Source organism: Numida meleagris, chromosome 3 (assembly GCF_002078875.1).
Source record: "Numida meleagris isolate 19003 breed g44 Domestic line chromosome 3, NumMel1.0, whole genome shotgun sequence".
Taxonomy (NCBI): Eukaryota; Metazoa; Chordata; class Aves; order Galliformes; family Numididae; genus Numida; species Numida meleagris.
In genome coordinates this window covers 49,109,792-49,133,699 of record NC_034411.1, presented here as the reverse complement: position 1 = coordinate 49,133,699, position 23,908 = coordinate 49,109,792, and the positions used below count along the sequence as shown (strand labels likewise).

Below are 23,908 nucleotides of genomic sequence, written 5' to 3'. Positions count from 1 at the left end.
CATCGTACAAGTATCTGCTAATGGCTAAGTAGTTTTGGTGTTGCTCTGAGAAATAACTGATCATCCCTGCCAATGTGCATTTCGGAAATCTTACACATGCAGAGCTACCAAAGCCATATGCTGCCTCTGAAGCAAGCACAATCATGCATGCTTGTTGAGGCTGCCAAGCTTCCACACCATAAATAGGATTATCTCTTTGGCTAAAGCTTAACAAGTGCTAGCCACAGCAAAAGTACACAAACTGATTTCACAAAAACAGTATCTGTGTAGCGGTACAGTTCATTATTTGATAGAGAACAATCAAACCAAGAAATCAACAGTAATAAAGTGTGGAGCCTGTCGTTCTCAAGACTGAATTGACTCTCCAAGATTAAATCACACCAGTGTCATCATTCAGTCATGCTGCTACTTCCAGGCCATTCCCTTACAAGAACAGATTTAGAGTAAATCGGTGCTGTTAATTACATGATGTTCTTTCTTCCAGTGTTATCAACAGCTTTATACCACAAGGTACTACAATAGAGCTTTCATTCCTGTTAGCCTTTTCTAACATTTTTTTCATTCTTCATCTCTTCTTCCAGCTATAAAAGCAGACTGTGAATTATCATTTTTCCACAAGGAGTTTGATGAGGATTTCCAAGGACATTAGAACAGCTTGCACAGCCCCTCCTTGTTCCTTCCTCCCTCTGCTGCTCACACTCACCTTTGTGCCAGTGCAACCTAGAGGGCAGCACCGTTTGTGTAGCTGCACGTAGTAGAGAAAGTGATACAGGCTAAAATATAACCCTGGAAAAAAATAAATCTATCTTAAATCAGTTCACAGAACCATTTTACCATAAAGACAAAGCCAGTATGAAGCAGAGGTATAGAGATGGCTAAAATGCCATTACCACAGAAAGAAATACTCAGTGTGTTTGAGACAGATCACTAAAATGTGCTGGTACTGCAAGCGCATTGGGACAGTCTGCTAGGACCAGGACTCCTGACATCAGCCCCGTTGCCATCAGTCAGTACCATGTGAAATGATAAGGCCACAATACCAAGGACTGTGCTTGGGATTCCCATCTTTTGCATCCCAATCTGGACCCCTGACTTCAAGCTGTTTGGCTACTGGAGAAAGGAGTTCTGTTTTTTGTTTTTTTTTTTTTTTAACTCCCCATATACTAATCTCAGAGACTGCTAAAAGCAACCTCTTGTCTTACCTTCCTTCTGCATTAAATACTCCTGACTCTTCCCCACCAAAATAGGGTTCAGCAGAAAATGATCTCTGAAAAACCAGAGCCAACAGCTGTAAGTCTGTAGCCAGTCTTCATTCCGCAAGGTCTCAGCAAAGCCTACAGCTACTATGATAAGCAATGGTGTTATATTGCTTAAATTGAATACCTGTAGTCAGTGCAACGCTGTCTGAAAGAATCTCTTCACAGTCATACAATATAAATATTTAAAACTAATTTATTCCCTCAGAAAACTTAAGATTTGCTGAATAGCATGCATTTAAATGTAGAGTATATAAAAGCTGCTGCCCTATCACTTGTAATTTTGACATCGCATGCTTCAAGTTCTATAAATATTCACGTTAGTCCCACTGCCTATAACATTGTCACTATTTTACTTAAGAAATCATCAGCTTCTGGATTTATTGTTCCTGAACTGCATGTGCTTTAACAAATTCTTAAAATGGTTTCAAATTCAAGGCTGTGGCACTTTTTTTTTTTAAATTCAAATCATGCATTCCCTGAAAGCAATAATAAAGAATCACTGGTTGACTAAGTGAAAGAGTATGCAGACATCCCTCATTCCTCTTCTTGGGAACCTTGCCAAATGAAAACATATGATGGGAGTATGGCTGAAGGTGCTGTGTGGGGTGACAGAGTGCAGCACTAAAACAATAGCTGACTCTGCACATTCAAACTCCTACTTCTAGCTTTTCCCTTGGATAAAATAAAAACACATTTATTAAAGTATCTGTATATTCTGGTTCCAGAAGACCTGTGGCTGACAGAAGGATTCCCAAGTCTCTAGCACTCCTCTTCCTTTGTTGGCACAGGACAAGATTTTGTTTTTTAATTTGCAGAAAAGCATAGTCAGTCAAGTTAAATGGTTTGTGAATCAACACCTAAGCCTCTGGCCTCAGAGATCTATTTTCCTACTTTGAAATCCCAGCTGTGCCTAAGAAAGTTGCTTCATGCAAAGCCTAGGAAAATAATAAAAACAAATACATAAATGCAGTGCCATCAAGAGCCTACACACACTGAGAAGATGGAATGAAACAAAGACAGCTTCCAATCTCAGAACATTCAATTCAGTGTAAAAAAAGTGTCCAGAGTCCACCAAAATTTTTTTGATGGGAATGGGAGGAGAGGCTGGTACAGCCCTGTGGAATTCTTTAATGTGGCTTTGTTGCTAAATAGCTCACTAGCAGTGGGTTGGGGGAATTAGTTTAAAGAGTAGCATACCCCGGAGGGCAGCACAGCCTGCATTTCAAGATGATAAATGATCTTCGTTGGCTATTAGTTGAAGTTTCATAGAGAAGCATATATAATTTTATTTATCCCCGATCCAGCAGTATTTAAGAACCTTCAGTTTTGTCCATCCGAGGCAAAAGAACAGAGGTATGCAGAGCCTATGTGACAGCATACACATAATGGATAGATTCCATGGCTTAGATATCAATGGAAGGAGAAGAAAATAATTCCCCCACCACTTAATTGCATTGGAATTAAAAAGACAACCAGTTTGCAAACAGAGACAAATGCTCTGCTGTAGACGATTTCCCTGGAGCTCAGTGTCCTCAAACCAATGCCCTTCAAGCCCTTCTTGACTCTGCCCTCCTCTTCAAACCACTGTCCTTCTCAAGTACGTGCATTGTAGCTCATTCTTGTTATTGAAGTCCATTGGTGGTGGATGGGAGAGAAGCTAATGCACACAGAACCACTGCTCTCAGTTTCCTCTGTTTTGATGCTACCTTTAGCCCCCTGTAACCAACCCATCATCTCTGACAGCTGAAGTTATGACTGAAAGAAATGAGCCCACACCATTTTGCCACAGTACAACAGAGGCAGGCAAAACTGCGGTGTTGAAATTATCAGTATTTGCCTGTTATTGCTATGCTCCCAGTACGGGAAGAGAAATACCAGTGCCGAAGTTGCTAACTGCTTAAATTCCTCTCCCAGAAGTGCTACTCAGTCTCATTTCTCACAGACAGACCCAAGACGACACAGATCTCTGCTGAGTAGCCTGGCCAGGCCATTCACTGCACTCAGCCAAAATATTTGTGTTATCAACCTCCACAGAATAACCTGGTAATATTTTCACCTGAAACAATATGGAGGTCTACTGCTAAAGTAATGCCTCCTATTTATTTCCATAGGAATTACAGCAAAGAGCATAATGACAGTGTTTGATGGAGCAAATTCACAGATGGAAAACACTATTTTTCAATGTAGCCACCACCACTAGCTACACATTTTCACCAGCCATGAACAAGCACCTGCATGGTGCACATGTAAACATCTGGACCAGCGGAGGCAACCCACTGCCGCTGTTGCCATTACTGGAACACACCATCCACCCTCAGAGTGCTCACATCCACTGCTTGGTCTCCATCAAAGTTCAGCAAGTGTTTATGAATGTCAGAGGGTGCCCTTTTTTTCCACAAAGAGGAATTCAGTTCCACATCTTTGCTTCATGTGCACTTCCATGTCAGATGCCACTTTGTCAGTCTGCCCCTCTGCTGCCATCTGTCACAAGGCAACAACATGCAAGGGAATACTGGGGGAAGGTTCAACATCTACTGCCATGCCACCAACATTTGCCTCATGGGCCAACATAATAAAATAGGAGGCATTACTTTTGGAGCAGCATTTGTATTAACTAAAGGCAGAGCACTGACAAAAACAGATGTCATCTTGGAATGGGTGTCTTCAACTCAGAACACTGGAACAAGCCCTTCTACTCCCTCTCTTTTGTTATGATTTTTAATTTAGTTTTCAGTGCAGCATACATGCAATGACTCAAGGCTCTTCAATAATATCTGCCATTTGCAATGTCAATCTTTTAAAGATACAATGCTAACCCACTGACTAGCCAGATTTACTTATCCTGCCTTCATTCAGACCTGTGTTTTCTACACCCCTGGTTAAGAAGGCCTCTCTGCAGTCATGGGAGTGTTCAACACAGAGAAAACGGAAGAGGCCCCAAGCATTCCCCTTCCAAAAGCACAGAACTTTCAACATGCTGCATAGTGAAAGAAGGCAGGTTCCTCACCAGTCATGCATCAGCAAGAAATTTAGCTCAGAATATAGCCCCCTACTCTGCTCTCACCTCCCTTTCCAAAAAAAGCACCGAAGCCAGAGAAATTTGGGAATAGGATGCATATGTTTCCATCCTCTTCTATCCTCACTCTAGTTATCTAAACTTAATTCTAACAGGCCAGACAACTTTGTTTTGAGTTATAGCTTTCTGCTGCAACTTAAAGATCCATACTTCAAGAAAAGTGAACCCAGAAGGGAAGTCGACAGTGATAAGAGAATTGATATTTTGATATTTTCCATATGTAACAAGAATATATGTATGTTTTTTAAAAGCACAGATTATTTCATAGAGAATTCAAGAGGCCTTTAAAAGAAACCCATCCTCCAAACATTAAAGAGAAACACCCAGTAAGAAACCAATTCGACAATAAAATAAGAGCAGTTTACACTAGGGGAAAAATCCGTATTAAAACCACACACTGCTACAGTGCTTATTACAACTACTGCTAATAATCATTTTAAATGTTATAAATTCAGAAACCTATCAAATAAAAAATCTCATCCTTGCTCCTGAACAACCCCCCACTACAGTGAGTCCTAATACTGCGAGGATTTAATGGCATATTGTATCTGTTTATGCCCTTTTCTTACACTTCTCAAGTGACAACAGAGTCGGAATTACTTGTCAAATGTTGCTTTTTGTATTTAATACTGTTATACATATGCACTCCCAAAATCATATACACAGTATTTTTCACACTGCCCTCAAAATATACTTGAAGCTCCTTCTGTTCTCATTTCAACTCCTGAAAAATATTTGTTCATCTGTCACTAAATCTCAAATGAACCCCTGATAAAATCAAAAATATTTTAAAACAGAAAAAAACACCAGCTAGTAGGGTAAAAACAAAAGGTTGCCGGCTTAGAGAAATAAAGAAAATGTGATAAGTAATCTAAAAGTGGGACTACACAACACTGTGTTACGTAGAGACACTGACCCTGAGCACACTCCCATCACTCAGCAACAACCAAAATATCGGTGTGCTATTAATGTCTTCTCAGCTGAAACCAAGACATTGGCTGAGATGCTTTGAGAAATATAACCACACTAGCACAGTCCTCTGATAAGGATAGCATATTATGATGCTCAACAGGACCACTTAGTTGAGCCTGAGTCCTGAGCCGACACAACTGTGTTGTATCCACTGTCCAAAACTGCTCATTCAGCACATGCCTGGGTATTGCTAGAGAACTTGGTGTGAATATATGAACATATCTCAGGATACAGAAAAAAAAAAAAAAAGCCAATCCTCAGCATTTTACCAGTATTTGACAGATAGAGGAAAGACTTTCTTGCTCTTCTCACATGATATACACTAGTGAATTCCTTTCAGCTTTTATTTTCAGATACATTCGGAAATTACACAAAACACTACAAATAGATACACATCATTTTGGAGAAAAGCTAAAGAGAGCTCAGTTGACCTGGACTACTCTGCAACTAGAAGCCAGACTGACTACCAGTAATATACCTTGCTGCAGACATCGATCTGACTAGTAAAAACAGTTTTACATACAGGGGCGTTGGGGTTTTGTTTCTAAATATCCAGGGTGGTCTTATGCAGAATATTTCCCCCTTTGACATTCCACAAGGGAAAGAAGAAAACTGCAAGCCCCATCAAACTGGAGGCAACCAGGCCCTGAAAGTATTCAAGTAACTGGACAAATGCAGTAGTTGCTTGAAAGACAAGGGATAGAATAACATGCTTGCACTTGCACATCTTTTTAGGCACAATGATGAGGGAAAATATGTCTGAACCTTATCTTACAACCTCTTCTGTTTCTTTACTCTTCTGTCATAGGTACCCCTTCGAACAGTAGAACTCAGTCCTCAGAACTGCAACATCAAAAAACCCTACTAGACTCACAATTAACATCTGGGCAGGCTGACTTGGAAGAGGCAATTTCTTTCATGTCTCTATGAGCACAGTGTGTAAATGATCTACCTTACATTACAAGAGATAGCATTGCTATTTCACTTCCCTGCCTCCAATTGCTTCAGTCTCTACGCTTTGGCCAGTAAGAATGAAACAGAAGCCAGAACTTTACATTTTGCTGTTTTTGTTGACCTGAATTTAGACTTTTACAGTATTTTAAGATTTTTATATGTTTTTATAAAATCCTTTTGACATATTTTTGAGGCTTATAATATGTGTGTTAAGTTATGTGATTTTAAGGTGAAGTAAAAATGTGATTCATTCCTTCTGTGCTATGATCACACTACTTATGCAACACAGCACAAGATGTGCCTGGGAAAGACACTGAAGTAGAAATTAATCTCATTTTATTTCTTCACAGAGGCAGTGGCCAGTCCTGCCAATCATTTCTACTCATTCATATCACAAGGTTCTTAGTTATGTAGAATATAGGAGTTTAAATACGGGATTCATCAAATGCTAATGTGCTATCCCTGTAACGCAAGTGTCCTGTGGGGAAAAGTATTACATGTATTTCTGAAATAAACTTAAAAAAATTATTTTATTATTCAAAGACCATAAAATGATATCCTTAGTTTCCAGCGCATCTCATTAGAGACAAACTCAGAAAGGTAGATACATTGTACAGTTTGGCTGTAAAAATGCTCCATGGGCAAAAAGCCCTGAATAGATGCCATAGCACTTAAAATCCCAAGTTACTGCCATCAATTCCATGAAGGCAGTGTGTAACACTAATAGGAGTTGGCTGGGTTACTGACACTTGTGAAAATAGTGGGGGAGGTGAAGAGAAGACATAAAATGGGTGCAACAGATATGAGGTACATATCAGGGAGGAGCCCTACTGAAAAGCAGGGCATATCTGCCTCTGGCTGAACATTTTTTTCTGCCGAGTAGAATCAAAATAGAAACTTTCAGCCATTTAAAAAGAATGAAGCAGAGGTTCTGCTGTTAAAACATACCACTCAAAATTTTCCTAAAGAAAATAAGTAGCACTGACAACTGGGGCACAGGATCTGAAATTTGACAAGGGCTTCCTTGGTCCCAGAGAAGTCTATTTTGCTGTCCACATTTGAAACAACCCATATTTGGATAGTCAGGAAGGACGTAAGATATTGGTTGTGGAACTTCCCGGGCAGTACATCCCTCCATGTGTTCTGCCTGCATGGTGGTAATCCATCCAGCAGAGCTACTGGGGATACATGCAGTCCTTCCATGCAAGCTGCTCCTTCTGACAGTCTCGCCTTGTTGTGATGTTACTTTGCAGATTACTGCAATAATGAAGGTTCCAAGACGTGGATAGAGAGTCATCTCCATCAGGCATGGAACTGAAACTTGGACCATGCTATGCTTTGTTAGGTTATCTAACAGCTATGCATGTTAAACACAAAGCCAGGCAAAGATCAGAGGCATATTCAATGACAGGTGGAACCCTAGTGATGTAATTAGTGAGAAAACCTAATCAGCGAAAAATAGAGCACCCTGAATCAATTGTTTACTAAGACCAGTCAAAGGGCAGGATATGCCACCATTGTCCCTGGTGAGAAACTAACACAATCAATGGGAAGACTCTTTCACAAACTAGGGGTGTGTCAGAGGTACAGTACTCATTATAGGATGCAGCAAGAGTAGCACTTTGGGACCAAGTAAAACTTAAAAAAATAGTAAATATGGGATGTTTGAAGGGCAGAGCACGAGCAGAGCTGTGTGTGCCAGCAGTTGGCTGAGCTGCGAGCCCCAGAGGCTCCTAGGTGCTGGTGACAACAGCGGAAGTGGGGTAGGCGCCAAGGCTACTGCTGGACAGGCTGAGGGCCCCGTGCCAACAGTGAGAGTGACCCATGTGGTGTGGGACTGTATTGCACCAGGAAGCTCTAGTCCTGACCAGCAGGAGGGGAGCAGCATGGTCATGCCACCCTGGATGTTCATCTGAGTGCTGCATGTGTGCAGGTGAGTGCTGGTGAAAACAGTGCTTCTGTGTTAGCCTCTGTGCCTGGACAGATGTGTAGTGCACACATGCTCTAACATCTCTTACAGGGTGTGAATTGCTTCAGAGAGACAGAAATCATTGCCCTACCCACGACTGTGAAACAGTAACTACAATTACAGATGACTGTCAGGAAAATATCATATGAGATCTTTGTGAAATCTCCCACAGTAATTGTGGAAGTTCTACCTATAGATATATTTTTATGCTAAATACAAACTTATCAAAATATGATTTAATGCACTAAGTACTACAAATATCCTCTACTACTGATCAGACAAGAAGCAGATTGCTCGTTCTCTCCAGCCTTTGTGATTTTAAACCACAGTCAAGCAAAGCCTCTTTCCAAGTATGCTAGACAGCTTTGTTGCAACATTCTTGTTTTAAATCCAACATCAATTCAGCGTGCATTCATTAAAATAAAATTAAAACAAAAACTTACCTCCAAGTTGTAGAGATATTTGAAACTGCTTTTCTGATTGGCTGCCATTTCCACAGCTTGAGCTAATTTTACTGCTCCTCTACCACCATCTGACCAGTGATTGCAGGGTACAGCATCAAATGCTCCAGACTGCTTTGCAATCTCACACACAAGATCAACCTCAGCAGGAGAGTCAGTTCTGCCAACGAAACAGTTATGCTTTTTTTAATTACTTCTATTTCATAATCTTAAACACTTAGCCATACTCTATATCAGCAGTTGTATAGCAAATTTCTATACAAGTTTACATATACACAGCACATTTATATACAGCATATTAATTTACATTTCAAGAACACTTTTAAAAATAGTTGTAACTGATTAACGTGAACGTTGATATCTCTGTAACATCATATACTTTTTGTCATTTTAAGTCTTAAGAACAATCCAAGGTTTCAAAGGATATTCACGATGGAAATTAATGACTCTTCAGCGATTACTTTTCTTTGTGCCAAAGCTGCTTCATTTATAAATCAAAAAAAAAAGGGGGGGGGAAATTTGATCTGCGGATTTACTCACAAGAGTAATGAAAGAATAGACTTACTTGAAGACATTTAGAGCAACCACAACAGGAACCCCAAAGAGCTGAGTAATTTGGATCTGTTTCTGAAGATTACAGCAGCCATCAGCTACCAGCTGGAGGTTCTACGCAATTAAATACAAAGTAACGGAAACGGTCAGATACGTCAAGCCAGCTCCAGCCAAAGAATTTTCCACAAATTAAACTGAACGTAAACAGTGCTGATCATGACAGTTGTGGGCAAGTAAAATGCTTCCAGACAAAACATTTTGGTACTTATTAAATCTTAGTAAAATTAATAAGTATCAGACATATTTAAGTGACTATGCAGTGTCCAGCATTTGTACATGATTGCATTGCTTTTTTCTGGGACATGAGAAGACAGTGCAGCTGATGACTGTCTGTCAGTTGATATAAATGATATCAAAAAATGGTCTGTGGGCAGGTTCTCATAGGCCTGTACTCCTTCCCCTTCTACTCTGACCAAAGGCTTCCCTGAAGGAGATTCCTAGAAACACCATTGACACACGTGTTGCCAAAACTGGTCACAAGGGGGTGGATGTTAAAATATCAGAGAACAACAAACAGACAAGGAAAACAAACCTGAAGAATCCACTCTTGTTTGAAGAGTGACCTCAAGGTCATATTAAAACTGCTTTTTAATGAACGTGCTAAGCTGCCATGAATTTCAGGGAGTGTCTTTGACCCCTGCACCACTTGGCCCTTGCACCGCCATGAATGCCAGAAATGCTTGAGGCTATATGATGGACTGGAATGAAGAGCTCATCAGTCCGAAAACTTAATGGTCCTGGAAAATTTACTGAAAAGTTATATTTCAGCTGGTTCAATTCCTCAGTACAATCTACCATGCAGTCACACACACAGCTCACACAAGAGGGATCACACCAAGTGTCTGGGGGGCGTTTAGATGGCTTTAGTTGCTGGCAATGCCCATTTACTGAATGTTAGTATTAGAGCATGCTATTGCCAAACCTGAGGCCACATACTACCCAGCTTCTCCAAAAACTTTATGAAAGCTCCTCTTACCTCTTCTGTGTATTCTTTCTTCAGAGGGGCACCAGCAGTTACCTGGAATGGTAATTGAAGTCATCATAGATTTCATAAAACGTACCATAACCCTAAATAGTCAGAAGTGCACTTTTGTTTATTTTCTATACCACCTGGAAGTATAAATATTGCACAAACATCACAGTTTGACTGCAGCCTCTATTTTATTAAAAGTTACACCGATTCAAGGAGAGTAGCAAAACCTCCCACTGTATCTAAGCAGCAAGACTCAGCAACCAGTTGTAGAAGATTTATTAGAGAATGTATCTGAACCCAGTTCTACATGCTTAATGATGCACCAGCAATGCAAAGACAATGGAAAGCAACTTCCAGCAGCAGGCTAGAGAAATAACTAACACAGACAATCTGAATAGGAACATCTTCTCTGGGTGTGCTGTAATTATTGACAATAGCAAGAAATTGGATGTAAGTAACTTATTTTGCTGAAAAGCAAAAAGGTATGCAGATATAGAGTATGGAGCCAAATAGATTGAACTTGGTCACTTTTGCCCCAGGCACTGGTCTTGGTCCATTTTACAAGTTAAGCTCCAATTAAAGTATCTGTCACTCTGGGTGCCTCTCTGATGATTACATAACTAAAAGAAAGCTTTATACTTCTAAAGATACAGTTCAAAAATAGAGATCACTAAAAAGTCATTCAAGTAATGCATTTGCTAGACTGAGTGATAGAGCACAGGAAATGTTCCTCCATGTATAAAATAAAGACAAATTGTTTTAATATTTATTTTAAAATAAAATTTGCATTAGAATTGGTCTAAAATGATAGAAAGTTATACAATTATGCCAACTTTATAGACTTAAAAAGGAAAAGCTCTGTTCTATGAGAGGATTTGCTATGAGTACAACCACGCAGTCCACAACTTTGTGGCTGTGAGTTCTACTATTTTTACTCAGTAAGATTGTTTTCCTAGCAGTGTCACTCTCGTGCATGCTGCTGAGCAGAACAGTATTTTTAGGAGTTTAGTGCCTGTCTGTTTGGCTAGCAGACTTCAGTTTAATTGGACTCTAGGAGTACTTCTAGAATCAGTAATTCAAGTATCTCCTTGGCTTAAAGAACAAAAATTGATACACTGGTGATTTGGGTACATCGGGAAAACACTTGCACACTTGCTTCAGCTACTTTAGTATCCCCTGAGCAGACTAAAAGGACAGAATGAGTTCCCAGGATCAAAGTGAAACAAAACTCAAAACCTTCATTAACAACATTCCCTACTTCGGTTCACATACTGCAGCCTGAACTCCCTTCTCGCTCCTCCTCAGCTGCCAGCCTTCTATCTTGTGACTACTTCAATGCACGTAGGAATGCTATTTCAACCTCCATATAACCAAACTTCCCTCTCTTACAAGATGTAGTACTTCTTCAGAACTTTCATTCCTCCTCTTTCATTTATGCCTTTCCATTCCTGCATTGCCTTTGGAGGCAACAACTATATGATGAGCTAACTGGGAGACTATATCTAAATAGTGCTCCGCAAACTATCCCCATTATTTCTTAAATCAAGATATTTCACATATTTCAAGCTTTATCAACGATTTTGTCTTCAAAGAAAGGTGCAAAAACTTACATTTGGCCCACCTCCATGCATCTTCAAAGCCCTCACTGTAGCAACAAGTACAACTACATTGGGAACCAAGCCAGAGGCTCTGCATTTGATGTTGAAGAATTTCTCCATCCCAATGTCAGCACCAAAGCCAGCTTCAGTTACTGTTAAACATTAAAAACAAAACAAAACCACACATAAAACATGCTTTTGGTTAAACACTGGAGGATATTTCTACATTACCATACAGTGCTTTTAAATATACACCAGTATTTATTTTTTTGGATAAACTTTCAAATAGAGGTCTATTTACATTACTGAGCCTGATTAAAAAACCATTCCCAACTCAGAAATAAATTCTCTTATTCTTGATATGTACAATATGCCATCAAAAGTAGTCACATGGGGGGAGAAATACAATCCAATTTAGTTTGAATCAAAGTCTTTTACAAACACCTAGTTCACCAAAACAGCTATTTCTGCATAATTAGATTTATTTAAAATGTTTGAAAATTCCTATATTTGACTTCCTACATTATTTCTTCTGCTTTGATTTCACTGAAAATATGCTTTCACCACAATGAACGGACCTAAATTCCACTGGATTTGCTGAACTTTTGATCATCTCTTTCTTTTGTGGAATGGATGCTTAATTATGAACACAAATTAGCATCTATGGTCAAGTCTCAGTCTTGGAGATATTATTAAAAAGTGAATTCTCTAACAGGACTTAGCATTAATGAGCTGCCAGACCTTAATTTAGTATGTCACAGGAAAAAATCTGTGCAGAATTAGGATATGCCAAGCAAAGTATTTTTAGTAGAAACAGAGATAAAAGAGAAGATAATCTATATTAAATGACAATCTCTTCAGAGCTAATTTGCTCTGGTTTGTCAAATATCAATTATTTCAATTCCCTCTTGTGAGATCCCAAAAAGTTGTTCTTATTAATAAAACGTAAGCATACAGCAATTCAGAAATTCAAGGAATTAGATTTCCTATTGGCTGAAAATTTTCCACAGTAACTATCTCCCACTAGGACGCTCTGAGGAGGTGGGATCAAAACATGCTTCTGGAAGGTGTGAAGAGGTTTTCAAACAGTCAGGACAGGGTGGTAAATTATGGTGCTCCAGAGGCTTCTGGACCTGACTCCAAGCAGAGCCAGGAATGTGTCCTCATAAACCCAAACCCCAATCAGTTTGCAAAACTCAGTGAATTCCTCTTCAGCCTCTCCCCCTTGCCAGCAGCTTGGACTCTCATGCTTTGAAGGGAATCACAAGCAACTGCCTGAACACTTTAGGCCTGGAAGCCTTCAGCAGGGCCACGGAGGAGAAGGAGCAGCTTCCAGATCAGTTCTGCTGCTGTGGAAGGAAGTCTGTCAAAGCCCCAGCCTTCGTGCTTTTGTCCCTAAGCCACCAGCCCCTCCCACCCCTTTGCTTGGCACAGGCTGAAACAAGGGCCTGCATAGCTCTGCTCCGAGGGAGAAAACTGCTGGGGCTTGGAGAGGAAGTGAGAGCCAGCAATCAGGGCAGTGGGCATGGGGGGAGCAGAAACCTCTTGAGGTAGTAACATGACAAGTGTCATCATTATCGTCCCTCAACATCACTACAATAAGCATATTATTTTTTCTAAATAGCCCTGAAAAAAACAGGCATGTCAAACACAGAAGCAACAGCAAAAGGGGTTACACAAACACAATGATTCTCAGGAACAAAGCTAATGTCAGGACAAGTCGTATTAAAAGCAGAGCCAGTGATCATATGTCTACTTTCCAGTAACCTCCACTCTTCTCCATTCTCTTACACGGCACAAGGTGATTAATGAGAGCTCTGTCAGGAATATATAAGCACTATCCATCTTTAATATAAACAACAGATAAACTACCAAGTACTTGAGAGGGTGGGAAAATAATTTGTCTCTTACAGATGTTGCCAGTATATGCACGCAGCAGCCTCCTAACATTTGCAAGCAAAGTTTCCAGGGACATAATCCTTTCCATGACAAGCTTTTCAAAGTGCCAATTTTCCTTAGACTTGGGATTCCCCTTTCCCTACCTTTCAGAGAGCAAAAAGCAGGGATTGCCAGAATGGCACAAAAAGCACTTCAGGGCTTCAAGGAGGTGTAGACTCCCTTCACTCAGCCCCAGAAGCCAGGGCAAACACCCAGACATTTATCTGCTTAGCTCTACATATATACCGTGATGCTCTGTGATGCTTTCCTTTGATATGGAGGGCAAAATGCAGACTTGCCTTAACTTGCTGCATGCAAACAACCCACCACTGGAAAAATGAACACAACTTGGGTGTTCAGCAAAGTGACCTGAATGATCGCTGTGAATGGGATTTCTCAATTTGGAGAGAAAAGTTGGTGCTTTCTCAAACGTGAGGAAGAAAATAGGATGCAGTATAAAAGCTGCCTGGATTAAAGCTTATAAGTCCATTTTATTTCCTCTGAGGAATAGAGAAAAGATGGATCAATATGCCAACCTATTATATTTTAAAATCTTTGTGCTGAAACACTTAATACAATTACTTTCAGATTGTTTCCTGCTTTCAAATTAAAGCAACAATGAAAAACAAATACAGACCATCAAGTGGAAGCATCAAGCTAGTCTACATCCAGGGTTTATGAGATAAAATATCTAACGATTTTAAATGAAAGAAGAGACATGCAAAGTAATACACAGGTTCTTTTGTTCCTGTTATCATTTCTTGTATAAGATTTTTCAAGGGGAGATAATTACAGTTTATATACTGTTGAAGATTTCGGGAACCAGTATCTATCTAAGCAGAAGCACAAATTTGATAAGTTTTACCTCATCTACAGGGAAGTTTATGATGGAACTCCTACTGCATGTCTGAACAGGGTTGTTTTTTTGTTGTTGTTTTTAATTATTTCATATTAATTATTTTATAACTACCTTTAAGAATGATAGACTCTTCTGTGTACTTCTCAAAGTACATCAGACAACTAAGAGTGCAGTTATCTCAACAACTGCAGTGGCTGAATTTGGGGTTTGGAGCCCCCACTTCACTCCTTGCAACACACCCCAATCACCCAGCATCAGCATTCCAGTGCCATGTCCCCTGAAGTTCCCCTAAAGCTTTGCTGCCCAGGCTGCTGTCCTGCAGGAGGCTTGTAACAGAGATGAGGATGCTGGCATGACCAGCAGGGGTTTGGGTTTTTTGACCTTGGCTCAATTTACATGAGACCAGGCTTGCTGGCAACCAATAGGAATAGCTTATCCCACCGGTGGAAAGGGGTTTTACAATAGGAATTGGGAAGGTTCATTGATCTCAAGGTCTCTACCCCTTGTTCTCGTGGGGGACTTGAACTTCTCAGACATCTGCTGAAATTATAGTATAGTAGAAAGGGAAGTCCCAGAGGTTCCTAGAGTGTGTGGGAGATAACTTCCTGACAGAGTTGGTAAAGGAGCCAACAAGGGGAAGCAAAATCCTGGACCTGCTGTTTGTTAACAGAGAAGGCTTTGTGGGGGATGTACAGGTTGGAGGCCGTCTGGGGCAAAGTGATCATGAAATGATAGATTTCTCAGTCCTTGTTGATCCATGGAGGGAGTCAGCAGTACTGCCACCTTGGACTTCCAGAGGGCAGGCTTCGGTCTCTTTTGGACCACAGTTGAGAGAGTCCCTTGGGAGGCAGTTCTGGAGGGCGTGGGAGCCCAGGAAGGCTGGGGATACTTTAAGGAAGTTATTTTAAAGGTGCAGGAGTTGACAGTCCCCAAGTCATGGAAGACGAGCCATCAGGGAAGGAGACCAATCTGGCTGAACAGAGACCTTTGGCCGGAACTCAGGAGCAAAAGGAAAGTTTATGGTCTTTGGAAGAGGGGGCAAGGAACTTATGAGGATTACAAGCACATAGTGAAGCTGTGCAGGGAGAAAATTAGAAAGGCCAGTGCCCAGCTAGAACGGAACTTGGCCATTAAGGTGAAAGACAACAATAACTATTTCTATAAATACATAAACAGTAGGGAGAATCTCCATCCCTTGTTGGATGCAGAGGGCAACATGGTGACCAAGGATCAGGATAAGGCTGAGGTATTTAATGCCTTCTTTGCCTCACTCTTTAATAGTAAGACTAGTTGCACCCTGGGCACACAGCCCCTTGAACTGGTAGATAGGGATGTGGTACAGAACAAGCCTTTCTTAATCCATGATGAGATGCTTTTGGACTTGCTCCGAAAGCTGGACAGTCATAAGTCCATGGGGCCAGATGGATTGCACCCTAGAGTGCTGAGGGAGTTGGCAGATGTGGTTGCCAAGCCACTCTCTATCATCCTTCAATAGTCCTGGCTAACCAGGGATGTCCTGGTGGACTGGAAACTGGCAAATGTGATGCCCATCTTCAAAAAGGGCCTGAAAGATGATCCTGGTAGCTACAGACCTATCAATCTCACCTCAGAGCCAGGGAAGGTTATGGAACAGATAATCTCGGGAGCCACCACGGATCAATTAAAGGTCAAACAGAGAATCAGGCCCAGTTAGCATGGGTTCATGAATGGCAGATCCTGTTTCAGAGATCTGATTTCATTCTATGACATGGTGACCCGCTTAGTAGATGAAGGTAAGGCTGTCAATGTGGTCTACCTGGACTTCAGTAAAGCCTTTGACACTGTCCCCCGCAGCATCCTTATGGAGAAGCTGGCTGCCCATTCTTTGGATGGGCATACGCTCTACTAGGTGAAACACTGGCTGGATGGCTGGGCCCAAAGAGTTGTGGTCAATGGAGTTAAATCCATTTGGCGGCCAGTCACGAGTGGTATCCCCCAGGGCTCTGTGCTGGGGCCACTCTTATTCAAAGGCTTTATCAATGGTCTTGATGAGGGGATTGAGTACACTCTCAGTAAATTTGCAGATGACACCAAGTTGGCAGGGAGTGTTCATCTGCTGGAGGGAAGAAAGGCACTACAGAGGGACCTAGATAGACTAGATCGATGGGCCAAGGTAAACCATATGAGTTTCAATAGGGCCAAGTGTCAGGTTCTGCATTTTGGTCACAACAACCCCAGGCAACCCTACAGGCTTGGGGAAGAGTGGCTGGAAAGCTGCCCGATGGAAAGGGACCTTGGTGTACTGATGAACTGTTGGCTGAATATGAGACAGCAGTGTGCCCGGGTGACCAAGAAGGCCAATGGCATCCTGGCTTGTATCAGGAATGGTGTGTTGAGCAGGACTAGGGAGGTAATCCTGCCCCTGTACTCGGCACTGGTGAGGCCCCACCTCGAGTACTGTGTTCAGTTTTGGGCACCTCAATAAAGAAAGGACATTGAGGTGCTGGAGCTTGTCCAAAGAAGGGCAACAAGACTTGTGAAGGACTTGGAGAATATGCTCTATGATCTGTGACTAAGGGAACTGGGGCTGTTGAGTCTGGGGAAGAGGAGGCTGAGGGGAGACCTTATTGCTCTCTTCAAATACCTGAAAGGTGATTGCAGTGAGAGTGGGGTTGGTCTCTTCTCACTGGTGACAGGACAAGGGGAAATGGCCTCAAGCTGCACCAGGGGAGGTTTAGGTTGGATATCAGAAAAAAACTTCTTTACAGAAAGGGTTGTTAAGCACTGGAATAGGCTCCCCAGGGAAATGGTTGAGTCACCATCCCTGAATGTGTTTAAAAACCATTTGGATGTGGTGCTCAGGGACATGATTTAGTGGTGGGTTGTTAGAGTTAGGGTAGTATGGTTAGGTTGTGGTTGGACTTGATGATCTTGAAGGTCTTTTCCAACCCGAGCAATTCTATCGTTCTATGACATGAATTGCTTGCTTTGATTTCTTTGTGACAAGCACAGTAGTTGTGATGAAAATAAAGAGGTAAATGATTCACCTTCAGCGAGCTCATAGTAAAAACACAGGCACTTGCAGTTCAGTGCTTGTCTGAGATAGTGATCCCAACACAGCATAACCAATGAAGGTCAGGGCTGTTACGGTCCCAGGTCTTGCCTTCTGCTGCAAATCTCCTCCTTGCATTAAGTCTGGACAATAATCTAGACAGGTACTAAAAGATAAATTTCTGGGTGTAATTTTCAGCCTTTACAGTTCTCTAGATTGTCTCACTACATGGTCACATAGAGTGCATAAGTATCATAATGAACATCAGAATGACAAAAATTAAAATTACATGTAGCAGAAGTGCACTACAATTAGGTTACTTTTCATCATGGCCCATAGGTCAAATCTACCAATTAATACATACACACACCCCCTATATATTAGAAATAAATTCAATCAAAATGATCCAGTAAGTAATTTCTTCTGGTAGGAAACCCATGAAGATGACCAAAAGCGGAGCGCATTCTCACACATGGGAGTAACTGGTGGGATCTTGTTTCAAAGTAACTGTATGCGAAACACAACACTCAACTGCTACAGAGCTTTCTGCAGAACACTACATCTACTTGACCCACTTCAACTACCAAAATAACCAATTAAACCACAGCTTTCATTCACAACAAGAACCTGAAGCATCAAAACTAGGTATGAAAGGGGAAGTCAAAGCTCATAAATGTGGAACCAGGCAAAAGAGATGACGAAGTCTGCCAGGCAGCATAAAGTCAGAGCAAGGATTTCCTCTCTGCACAATTGATACTGTTGGCTGAAGTCTCTAATTCCACTTTAGGGTTCAGGCATGAGAACAAATGACTCCGATGGTTTTGTTTCTTGTTTGTAATTACCATAACCTCTTGATGGAATTACTGCCATACTGAGCACATCTGGGAATATTTTATCACCTATGCATGACAACAGCTTAAATACTCAGTGTCATGGCTTAAGCAGCTAATTAGATTTCATAGTCATGCTTAATAAAGTATGTAATTTTTTCTCCACCTAAAAATATGTGTATTCTGCTTTAACTACACAAAGCAGTCCCACATTAGCCTCACTTTTACACACTCCTTAAACCCCTTAAAGAAAGTGATTTTGGAATTTTTATTTTTCCTTTTTTTTAAGGTTATTTCATTGACAATTAAATTTCATGTAAACTGAGACTAATTTCCAGTGAAAGTAGCTTCTCTCTAGTCAGCACTTTCTATCAACAAATCAATGTCAAAACAAAACATTTGTACTGTAAAGGGCCAAGTCAGATGCATATATATGAGGTGAAGCTTTAGGACAAGAATTGTGAACCTGAATTCCTGAACAATGTAAAAGGAAATGGAAACTCTGAGCTGCTAGCTGCCACTTACTCCCCACATGTAAACATATCTGTTCTGGTGCAGCTGTCTGCTGGTAAACTCAGGAAAAGAAGAGTTCAAAGTCACAGAAGCACATGAACTGTGAACCTGGAGCTTGAGGCATGCTTGCTGTACAGTACCGATATGTTCTTGTTTAAGTGAAAAATACCAAGGCGCACAACTGCCAAAATAAACTAGGATGATCTGTGACTTATCTAAGAGGATATCATATTTTTGTTAGCATAGCTAGGGATGAATAAAACAGATGTTTGTTCATTCTGACTGGCGATTTATCTGATGTGACCTGAAATTATTATGACTGATTTTGGAATGGAACATATATTTTTCCCTTTCTTACCCCCTGCCCCTGGTTTTCCCATTGATTTTTCTTCTGATGCATTCCCAGATGGCATACAACACTGACACTTGATCCTGCCACTGCTGGACACCAAGTCCAACACAGCAGAAAACTGCACATGCCTATATTAAGATTGAGCACTTTTCAGGAAGAAAACAGCTTCACTGGCTCTGACAGTTATATGCTGTTGTTTCACTCACTGTCTCAGCAAGGCCTAGGAGAAAAGGGAATAGATCTTAGACTGAACCAGCAGATATGGGAGTTTTGGCATCTCGTGTCAAAAGCATCACAATCTGACAGCTCTGTGCCCAAAGCCCTGAGCAAAATGGATTTCGTTCTCTGAAAGCAGATGAAATGACAGTGAGGTTGTGTTCAATATTAGATTACCATTCACTCAAGACTGTGTGGATCTCTCTACAAAGGCATGTGGACAGCAGTCCATTTACAGAAACAGCCCTTGAAAGAGATGCTAGAAATGTCTGCCTCCTGTCCCCACACTTACCTGCAAGCTGCAATACTCAGGCTCTGGCAGAGAGAACTTTGCTGATAAAAATTTCTCTGGAGTAAAAAAAAATCTGTAAAATTTTTGTTTTCTCTACAAAACTGAAATATGTCAGCTGAAAACAAAGATTTACACTCAAGTACTCTGCCACCCTACACTGTGGTAGCAGTAGTTTGATTTGTGCTGCCTTCCTCCAAAGGACACTTTTTCCAATGGGCAGGAGTCCCCTGTCACTTCCTCCTGAGAGCAAACATTGCACAGGGTGCTTGGCTCCAGGAATACTCTTTGTTCATTCCCTTGGGATGCCCTAACAAGCTATTTTGAGCTTCTACTCAGAAACATTTCTTTTTCCAAAAAAAGTTGAATCTTAACATTTAAATGCAGAACAGTATTAAACAAGAAACTAAAAGCTACAGCACAACCTCTTGTGGTTAGTCATTTTAAGAACCAATTGCTGTTAACAGTTAGTATTTTCCAAGAGCATCCCATAATTAGACAAATGAATACACGTAATAACTTGTGAAGATTATTCCCAGGCTTCAGACAGAAAACTAGCAAAAAGTTCACTTTATTTTCTGCAAGCCAGATTGCCAAAGGCGATTCTTAAATCTTGATTCTCTCACAATTAAGGATACTGTTCCTATTTGTGGGTTTTACAGGCCTGCTTATACACGTATGCTGCATATGCTGGATTTGAAATTCAGGGGGCAAAAAATTAAAACTGAAAAATCCAGGAGCTGAGAGGAGTGGCACCGTGTGATATAAAGTATGCTCTGCACATCTTCCCAGCTCTACATGCCTCCTCCCTCTCTTGAAAATAGACAGAAGCGCAACAGCAGTGACTCCTACCTACACCACACCAATTTAGGACATGGTCTGACACTGTGGCTGAACTGAATGCATGCCCTGTCTTGCTGAAAGGGGCATTCCTGCTCCCTCACAACTCTTCTGCCCTCCTCCCCTCCCTGCTGTCTGGACTTACCACAGGTTGTTGGCATGCATCTAATCGGAAGATAAACTGTTGGAATTTGCTAACCAGAAAACAAACAAACAGAAAAACATGTAACAGTTTCGTTTCCCACTGGGTTAGATTTGAATCAGCTCATGTGAGACCAGACAAGTGTCTGAATATGTTCAGACAAGCTGCAGGAGCCAGGGAAGGAAGGGAGGGAAAGCCCCATTTCAGCAGTGCCAAACTGTTAATTCGTTGCTCACCACCTTGTCAAACCATGCTCTAATATTTTGAATGTAAAATTTGATGTCTTCTCACAGCTCGCTAGTAATGAGCTCATTATTTAGATTTATTACTGGAGATTAAAAAGAAGTTGAAGATGCTTATAACCACAAACAGTTCATTCTAACATAAATACAGAGAGCTGTATGTGGCTTCGTGTTTCTCCCTCTGCTAAGTCTGGTGGGTTTCACACCCACTTTTTCTTAACTCCTGCATCCTATAGTCAGGCAAAAACCCATTACACATAGGTTGTGCTGGCTCCTGCATAGGTGCTATGGAATGCATACTGAATACATTTACCAAATTTAAACAGTTCCCCTTTTTCTAAACTTCATTATTCGTGGTCATGAATGTGACAATATGACCCAGACAAATTCAAACAAAAGAACTGCGATTTTCAGGTTGCAGCCTTTCACCATTCATAACACGTTTCTTTTGAGGTAACAGAGTACCCTTTTGCTCATAAGACAGATGACCATGCTTCTAAAATGGAGTACAATTAATGACATAGGAATAAGGCAATTACATTATCTCATCCTTAAGAGATCATCATGGTCTTTGGCAAAGAATTATTAGCCTTTTGGTAATTAAAAAATTAAAACCTCACCACTTTTTTTTTTTTTTATTTGGAGTTGCTTGGAAGGAATAATTAATAGCAGCACTGATGGATCTTCATTTAAGGCCATTCTTTTACAATTCCCAAACTGTAAGGAGTGTATTAACTTATATCACCTTCAGTACTACCCAAAGTTTCATCACAACTGGATGGTTTCTCTGTGTATCCTACCACAAGACTTTCATCTACTCTCACTTTTAAAAGACGCATTTGGCTGAAACTCCAGCCCCAAATACATCTCGCATCATCTGCTCTCTGTTGAGGATTTTGGCTTCTCCTGCTCCCCCAGGAAGAGCTACAGAAAATGCACTTGGAACATGCATTTTAACCATCAGGAAAATGCCCACTTCAAGAGGCCTGCAGAGAGCTTGAAGATTGCCCTGGAAGCATTCTACCCATTTCAAAGGGCCATGAATTAACACCTGTCCAAGCACTAACATCGCGCTGATTCATAAAGCAGGAGAGTGGGGAAGAAAAAGAGCTTGTTCTCCAGATAGCTTAACACCTCAGCATATGGCTTGGAAGACGTGTTTTCTAAACAGCAACAGAAACACAATCGGGCTATGAGTGATGATACACAAAATTTTGCAGCTACTCAAGGAATCCTCAAAGCCCGTCACAACTCAAGAGAAAATCCACTTAACTAACCACTGCCACACTTCCATGCTCCTTCCAGGCAGGCAGGGTCAGGCAGTCACCACACCAGCCAAGACATGCTCCTCCTCATCCTGGTGATAAACCAAATGTGCCTGCACAGGGACGGTGGGGCGTGATGCTGGCTGAGGCTGCAGCAGATGCCACACAACAAAGAGCACAGCCAGATCAGAATGATCAATGCTACTGTCACTAGGTGCAATCACCCGAGGCATGCTAGGCATCCAGTCATCAATCATTTCAGTGTAAACCTACCTCATAACACATGCAACTATTTGCCTTGGGCTGCCACTTCGTTACAGCTCCTCTAGTCCTCTAGATTCCTTACTAAATCTCGTGTTTTCCTTGCTTTGCCCCTCTAAAATCCCATGAGTGACTGTTTCCTATGATAACAATTGCGTCCATGACTTGGGAGTCATCTTTTCAGCACGCAAGTACAGTGAATCCTCCTCCTAGGAGAAACTGCTGGTTCTGGCTATTTTCATTCCATTTAAACTCTGCTAAAAGACAGAACTTCTTCCTGTCATGACAGGCCTGGGAAGGGATGCTATCAACACTGTTCTTTCCAAAACTATCGAGCCATGGTTTACAAATTCGTGGAAAGAGGCATCCTCTAGCAGTTTGTCTTGGTGAAAAAAATGACCCAGCGCAATCTCCAATACAAGGGTTTTAAGTTACTGTAGAATGCCATATGGAGTGCTTAGCAGGAGTGCTCTTTGCTGGTGGAAATTCTACCAAGAGTGCAATATGTGTTCCAAACACATACACAATTTAAGATATCAGAATGACTTTCCAGAGTGATAAAGCACCACATACTTTTAGTACTATTTAGGAAACAGGAAAAAATGCCTGGCAGTGACAAGATGCAACATAAGCCAGAAAGGAGCAGATGAGAGTAAAGAACCAGTGATGTAAGCCCACTGTGCTGCAAAAATTTTGTGAAATATTCACATTCCTGACAAACGCAGCAGAAGCAATTCCAGAACCTGTGGAAGCTTTTCAGATGTAAGCCCTCCTACGTCTTTTGCAGGTAGGCATTAGCTTGGCTTTAATTTCCAAAGTTTTTTAAGTAAATTGTACAAGACCAGCATTTGAATCTCTCCTCAAAGTATAAGATTGATGGATTGTGTCAAGCATTAATAATCATTTGTTGTTCCTGGAATTTTTAGATGAAGGAAACAGACTCAGCTGGCTAAAATTGCCGTGGAAAATAATTGTGTCTGTTGAACCATATGTGTGTGCATGCAAGTAATCTATCTTATAGAACGAGTCACAGACTAAGGAGAGTGACAGTACTAAGGTCACACACCAACAAATCCCATGTGGAGAAGAATGTTCTCATATAGATTTCCCAATGGAAACAAAAACAAAACAGCAACAACAAACTCAAACCAAACCATAATTCTACTAGTTTACAAGTCAAATCCTTTCAATTGCTCAGAGCTAAGCCATTTGTTTAATGTCTTATGTGAATTTCTCTCTACTTAACCACAATTCAT

At 41.0% G+C, this 23,908-nt stretch overlaps 1 protein-coding gene across 7 annotated transcripts in view; it reads right to left on the bottom strand.

Moving 5' to 3' along the window:
• MTHFD1L (methylenetetrahydrofolate dehydrogenase (NADP+ dependent) 1-like) overlaps positions 1 to 23,908 on the bottom strand; it is a 148,499-nt gene that overhangs the window by 51,797 nt on the left and 72,794 nt on the right. For 6 of the 7 annotated variants that reach the window (XM_021390182.1, XM_021390181.1, XM_021390183.1 and 3 more), the window contains 4 exons: positions 11,887 to 12,026; positions 10,280 to 10,321; positions 9,257 to 9,357; positions 8,674 to 8,851 (listed from right to left, as the gene is read on the bottom strand). In XM_021390182.1, the coding sequence (XP_021245857.1) occupies positions 8,674 to 8,851; positions 9,257 to 9,357; positions 10,280 to 10,321; positions 11,887 to 12,026 (461 nt within the window). Of the gene's footprint in view, positions 1 to 174; positions 787 to 8,673; positions 8,852 to 9,256; positions 9,358 to 10,279; positions 10,322 to 11,886; positions 12,027 to 23,908 lie in introns of those variants that run through there. The other variant, XM_021390184.1, reaches the window with a different exon arrangement.